Source organism: Podarcis cretensis (genome assembly GCF_951804945.1).
Source record: "Podarcis cretensis genome assembly, chromosome: 8".
NCBI lineage: Eukaryota > Metazoa > Chordata > Lepidosauria > Squamata > Lacertidae > Podarcis > Podarcis cretensis.
The window spans coordinates 52,814,085-52,820,775 of record NC_137177.1 but is presented as its reverse complement, the minus strand read 5'-3'; the positions used below and the strand labels follow the sequence as shown (position 1 = coordinate 52,820,775).

Genomic DNA, 6,691 nt, shown 5'->3' with positions numbered 1-6,691 from the left:
TGCTAAAGAGCTGTTTTCCCTGGAGGAAGAAGCGGGAAAAGAGGAAGTGTGGATGAGCCCTCAGAGAATGCACTTTTGCACTTTGCCCTTTGATTGACAAAGTGCTGCCGCCGCCCAGAGTGTCTAATTATAAGAATTAGTGCAAATTGAGATGTTGCTTTAAAACAGAAAAGTAAACAAAAGTGGATAGAAAAGAGTTCAGAATTAAGTAGAAACTGCCAATTTCATATGGGGATTCTGCCCCCCCATGGTGAATGTTGCAACACCCCAAAGACAACGGAATTTGTAACACGAAAAGCTGCAGCTGGCAGCTTTGTCACTTTGTAACATTCAGTTACGAAAAGCATATGAGCATCAGTACAATGGGCTCTCATAACATTCCAGCTTCCTAAACCAGGTAAGGTTCACAGTCTGAAGCAGGCTGCAATCCTGCACATATTTGCTAAGGTGTAGAAATTGCGGGGGTGGGGGTGGGGGTGGGAATTGATCTGGTACCTCATTTGCAGTTCTCAAACCAATACACAAACTGAATTGCAGCTATAGTTCTAAATTCCCACTTCTCTGAATTCTGCAATGCAGTTCACCATCAAAAAAGGAAATACGTAAATAAACGCAAACATAAAAAGCATATATTTAGTGGGAAATGTGCAAGAAAAAATTGTTTATAGCAGTGAATACAATGCACAAAAATGCATATTAGGAAAAACTGTTTTTTAAAAAGTATGCATATTTGGCAAAAATGTGTATATTAGAAATGTGCATGAGCATGTACACATGTTCATGCAGACTTTTAAAATAAAAACCTCAAAATGATGCAGAAATAGGGCAAAGTGAACTTAAGACGGAGAAAACGAAAAACTGAGAGAAACTGAAATTATTGTCAGATGTGTCCACCCCTAATATATTTACTTCTGAGTAAATATGGACAGGGTTGCATTGTTAATCTCTTCCTATTGTGCCATACAAGCCAACACTTTCTGGTGGCTGTTGTAGCACAAACGTTACCTGCATTATACATTGGGGGCTTGGGTGGATGCTCAGCCCCACAGGTGAGATTGCTGAGGAGAAGAGAAGGGGTTGATGGAATACACCCTCTTCTGGACTTCAGGATGTGTGTGTGCACGCATGTAGAAGGGAGGGAAGGGATAGCAGCAATTTTCATTGTCGTTCCCTCTTTAGGAACCCAAAAGTATACAAAGAACACCTAAAGATGGGAGTGGATGATGACAGGAGCCACTGGTTTGTTTTTTAGAGTCTAAGCAAGTCCATGTTTGCAGAATAGACAATCAGTTTGCTTGTACATGTAATTGTTCAACTGATGAAACTAGGAGGCTTCCGCGGGTAGGGGTGTGTGCTCTTGGGTGGGGCCCAGAGCTTCTGTTCAAAATGCCTTGAGTTCCCCCAGGCCCTGGAAGGTAAAGCCAGCAATCCTGATTGACATGGGGCTTGAAATTACACCACTGCCAAACCCTGAACTCGCTGCAGGAAGAACATATTGCCAGCTAAAAACCAAAAAACCAAAAACAGACTGAGAAGAAGAAAGCCAGATTTTATGAGACGTTGATTCACAAGTTAAGAAAATAAATCACAGATCCTGTCCAACCTTACTCATCATGATAAGGACTTGTCAAAATGCAAGGGTGCGTTGGAAAACAGAGCACTCAGTCACACTTTGGGAAAAACCTCACCACGCTGCCCCACATTTCCATGCCAGGGTGTTGTCACGAAGCCTCCCCGTCCTGCGTGACTCCCGCCAGGCGCCCATCGCTAGGCAGAGTAGAAATGCTTGAGAAGCTGCTTCTTGTCCACTTTGCCCATTTGGTTTCGTGGGATCTCCTCCACCACCAGCAGTTCAGAGGGGATGGTGTAAGGTGCCATGAACTCTCTGGGACACACAAGCACATGTTCTGGTTAAGAGACTGATTCTGCTGCTGCTTCTGCAAATGCCCATCTCCTCTCTACTCCTGTCCAAGCGCTGAATCATGGCTTCCACTGGGATACAGAGCTGGACAGGGACACTGGAAGCTGCCTAATAACAAATCAGACCCTTGATACATCTAGCTCAGTGTTATTTACTGGCAATGGTTACCCAGTATTTCAGTGGTGAGTCTCTCCCAGTGCGGTATACCTGGAGATGCTGAGGATTGAGCATGGGACCTCCTGCATGCAAAGCAGTACCTTTCCCGCTGAGCTACATCCCTTCTCCAAAATACTCTCAAGGAAAGGACTGTGCACCCCTCGGTATAAGAGTCAACAGATATAAACTATGCAAACATTTGAGCCTGGAAATAATCCAGTGAAGGCTTCCAGTCATTAGAGCAGGGAGACACTGCCCTGTTCAACTTGGGCCAGGTGAAGTGCTCATGTTTCTACTTTCCCTCCCTACAAATACTCCGAATATACTAGCATACAGTTCACTGTGTCATAAGGCCTATGGCCCCCTGACCAGAACAAGCAAGGACAGAAGTGTTCAATCTGGAATCAAAGCAAGAAGTGGGGCAGATGAAAAGAATGCACTTCTTTGCACAGTGCAAATTCCACTTCTGTCCTAATGGCCACTGGCATAGATGGGCAAAGGAAAGAGTCTCCTATAATAAACGTGTGAGCCTTCAAGGTGCTGCAAGACCTTTTATAGCTTCAAAAGGAGATGAGAGAAGGTCAAGGAGGAGGAGGAGGAAGTCTTTCAGCAGCTGTCAGCCATCATGGCAAATAAGAATTTCCATGTTTAGAGGCAGCGTACCACTGTTGTGGAAGATCAAGGGCTGCTGTTTCTCTCATGCTTGTGAGCTTCCAGAGGAGGACATCTAATCTAGCTGACCACTGTAGGAAGCAGAATGCTGGACTAGAAGGCAATTGGGCCTCATCCAGCACAGCCCATGTTAGGCTCCTATGCAATTGGTTGTGCCTATTCTGATGGAACGCTGTCCTTCAACCAGGGGGTTTAGAGCAAGGGTGGCACAGGAGGAGCAGCTGCTTGGAGGGCGTTCTGTACCCACATATTGCTCTGGGTCACCCAGCCATGCACATGGATACTTAAGGCTGAGTAACAACGTACCACAGTGTGTGTGTGTGTGTGTGTGTGTGAGAGAGAGAGAGAGAGAGAGAGAGAGAAAGTGCCCAGACAAAGCACCTCCAAGAAGCAGAATGGATCACTTTTAATGGGTTCTCATCAATCCTTGCAATTAGATATGGCAGGAAGAGCAAATGACAAATTGTCAACATAAGCGCTAAGGAGCCTTGCAAACTCCCGGCCCTCCACACAAGCCCCGCTCCCATGTGCAACCCCCCCCATTCCTCTTGATCACAGGCATGCATGATGGGGAGGATGCCAAACAAGTTCAGCTTCTTATTAAAGCCCCACCAGGGGACTGTCTGAGCATGAAAGAAAGTCACCTTGCCCACTGCAAAGTGTGCGTGATCATATGCATGTGGGATGCTTTCCCTCACTAGACCACTGGCTGCAGGGCATGCCCTGCTCTGACGGGTACCTCGTGGGCACAGAGTCTGGAGTGACATGCCAAGCCCGCCCAGCATGTCAGGGCTCTTCTCCTCCCTCAGTGCCTCCGCTGCTTTCAAACTATCGATGCCTTTCTGCCATGTGGAGGAGGCCTCAAACTCAGGACCGGCTTGTCACCGGAAGCAGATTGGAGGCGAAAGCCACGAAATGAATCACTCTGAAGAGGGACATGTGTCTCCTGCCAGAGAATGTGGCGGGGGGCGGGGGGACAAAGGGAGGCAAGTGGCGTGGAAGATAAAGAGGAGAGACAGGACGAGCGGCAGTGGAAGAAGCCGGCAGGGGTGTGAGACCCGGGAGGCGGCGTGCGGAGAGAGCGAGAGCGGGCCAAGGACTCTTCCCGAGGTGCTCAGACGCTGCTGCTCTGGAGAGACCTGCCCTGCAATCTTGGCTGTGAGGAGACAGGCAGGAAACTGAGGCACAAGGGCAAAGAGGGGAGATGTGCAAGGAGATAGCACTTGTTCCCCTGCTGCCACCACCCTAACAGCTCTGACTCGAGAAGTGATGGGAGTGAAGGAAGTTAAAGGCTTGATAACAGCTATTCTGGGCCCTCTGCGCTTGATGCGGCTGGTTTTCAGCTTTCGCGCCCTCTTACAGCCTTTATGCAACACACCTTATTCTCCCTGCACAGCCTGCCAAAGAAGCTTTTGTAACACTGGTATACCATTCCCTCTTCTGGCCATCACTGGGCTGTTCTTTCTATTGAGGAGCTGGGCCTTTATACATGGATAATCTTTGCCTGGGAGGAGGAAGTGGGGCTGTACGTGAGCACATGTGTTTGGTGGTGATGGGGAACCCACCTCCATAGCACAAGAAGCAGGAAATGACCAATAACCAACACTGCTGGGCTCATAATCAGCTCAATCAGTTTCCAGGGCCACACTTTCAGATGCCACATATACCAGTTCCTAGGAGAATGCTAACGTGGGCATGGTGTAGTGAGCACCTCAGGTTGGTTGCAGCGTAACTATGGGAATGTAGGAACCTCATTTACATTGTTCGTCTGGCTCAGCACTGTCTACATTGACTGTCGGTGGGTCTCTAGCGTTTCAGAGAGAAGAGGTCCTTCTGCATACAAAGCACATGCTCTGCCACTGAGCTACGGTCCTTCCCTAGGGAAGCAGAAGGCTAAAGTAGATGGGCTTTTAGTATGACCCTTTAGGGGTCTTTCTATTTTGTTATGTAAAAAATAAATGTATGGGTGCTGTGCAAGTGCCCAGCTAGCCTCTCAAGTGTTATGCGAGGAAGCTGGCATGCAGGCAGGGGAGTGAGAGGCCAGGGCTCAAGGCCTCCACACCTCTGGATTTCTTTGTGAGTTTTCTTTGCTGTTTATTCAGAGCAACAGAGGCTAGCAAGAGTATTCCTCACATTTGCTAAATTGCAAACCTCCCACTGTGATTTTTGCAAATCCTGGGGACTGTTTAATTGGGCAGCTGTGCAGCCCTGGATGAAACAAGAATGCCTGTGGTTTGTGAATAGCACCAGTTTCACATACCCTCTAAAAAAGCATCCAATATGTTTTTGGGAGTGGGGGGTGGAGTAGCCACCTGGGACAAGGGTACCCTTATTCAATTTGTATTAGTTGAACTGATGAAAAATGGTGTGTGTATGTATTCTGCTTCTATCATTTCAGCACACCTTGGAGACTAGCTCTCTAATATAGGCCCAGCTTGGTAGCAGGGGAGGTCAAGAAAGCGCATAGGAATACCATTGCACACAAAAAATCTAGAGCCATGTTTGTAGCCTCATGAGTCAGAAGGAATTAACTGTGTTGTTCCAGACCCATTGGCCTAGAGGGAAGTAGCAATAGATAGTCCAACAGCAGCCCATCCTATACTTGAATAACATATACAGACTAAATAGCTAGGATGCAACCAGCAGCTTTATAGAACCAAGTGGACCCCTATTGGCTCCTGGTGTCACCTGACCCCCTCTACTAAACACTGATAGCTGCAGTGCCACCCTCTGGTCAGTGATGGCATTAAACTGCAACAGAGGACAACTGTCCCCTCTTGGCTAGATAATCGAAACACAGACTTCTACAACCAGATGAAAGTCTGATGTTCTGGACTACAACTCCTATTAGCTTCAGCCAGCAGAGTCATGGTCTTGCTGGCTAGAGCTGTTGGGAATTATAGTACAAGATATCCAGCGGTCACCAGGTTGGAGAAGGCTGAAGTAGGAAATTCACATTGGAGTAAAGTAGAGAAATGAATGGCATTCTACCAGGATATTTACTTTTTCATTTACCTGCTGAATATATTTTCATTCTTACCGTAGGAAAATATCATAAATGTTGGGAAGTTTGGAAACCAGCTTGTAAATACCGTAACCTTCGTTTGTACCCACTGGTTTGGCTACTGTTCATCCTGCATTTATTCATTTTACTCATTTAATATATTTATACCCCGCCTTTCTCCCAAGTAAGTATTCAACTGGAATAGACAATGGCCTGCCCTATACCTTCCCATGACACCCCATACCCAGTGGGTGCTGCCATGTTACCTTGCCCATTCCTTCAGGTCCGTGAGAGACAGTGCCTGGCCCTCATGCAGCCTGACCACAGCGCTGATCTTCTGACCCCACGTCATGTCTGGGGCACCAATCACAGCCACATCTGGAGAGGGGGAAAATGTGAAAGAGTCACACAGGGAAGGTGGGAGGAACTCCCTCCTACAAGAAATTCACCTGGCTCTGCCTTTGTCCAAGCTTATTATTTGGTCTCTGTGTTAAACTTGGTGCCTGTTTCAGTTTGGTGAGCAGGCTGCTAAAACTGTTTTAACTTGAGATGACTTATTTAATTTATTCATTATGCTATTATTTATTTCATAAAATTTATATACCACTTGATAGTAAAAAATCAAGGAAGATTTACAATCCTACTTTAAAACATATTAAAATTACTCATTTGCAATAGCTGTACTATTTTCTCTCTCGTTCTTTAAACGCTCTGCAATTGTTTTATATTTTGCCTTAACTACAGCTCGTTAGCTGCCCTGAGTGCCATTTATGGGAGAATATGTCTCAGGTTCAGGTCCTGATGTCTTCAGGTAGGGCTGGGAAGGACCACCTAAAACCTCAGAGAGCCACTGCCAGATACTGTTTACAATCCTCCAAACTGTCTTTCTCAGTATACAGGGCAGTTTCGTTTGAGATGGTGGGAGAGAGAGAGAGATT

The 6,691-nt window shown here is 46.6% G+C and overlaps 1 protein-coding gene across 6 annotated transcripts in view; it reads right to left on the bottom strand.

Moving 5' to 3' along the window:
• Window positions 1–1,533: 1,533 nt before the first annotated feature.
• ACSF3 (acyl-CoA synthetase family member 3) overlaps window positions 1,534–6,691 on the bottom strand; it is a 70,462-nt gene continuing 65,304 nt past the window's right edge. For all 6 annotated transcript variants that reach the window (XR_013841946.1, XM_079988820.1, XM_079988821.1 and 3 more), the window contains 2 exons: window positions 6,020–6,131; window positions 1,534–1,885 (listed from right to left, as the gene is read on the bottom strand). Coding sequence is in view for 5 of the 6 variants with exons in the window: in XM_079988820.1 (XP_079844946.1) it covers window positions 1,768–1,885; window positions 6,020–6,131 (230 nt within the window). In the remaining variant the exon portion in view is untranslated. The remainder of the gene's footprint in view (window positions 1,886–6,019; window positions 6,132–6,691) is intronic.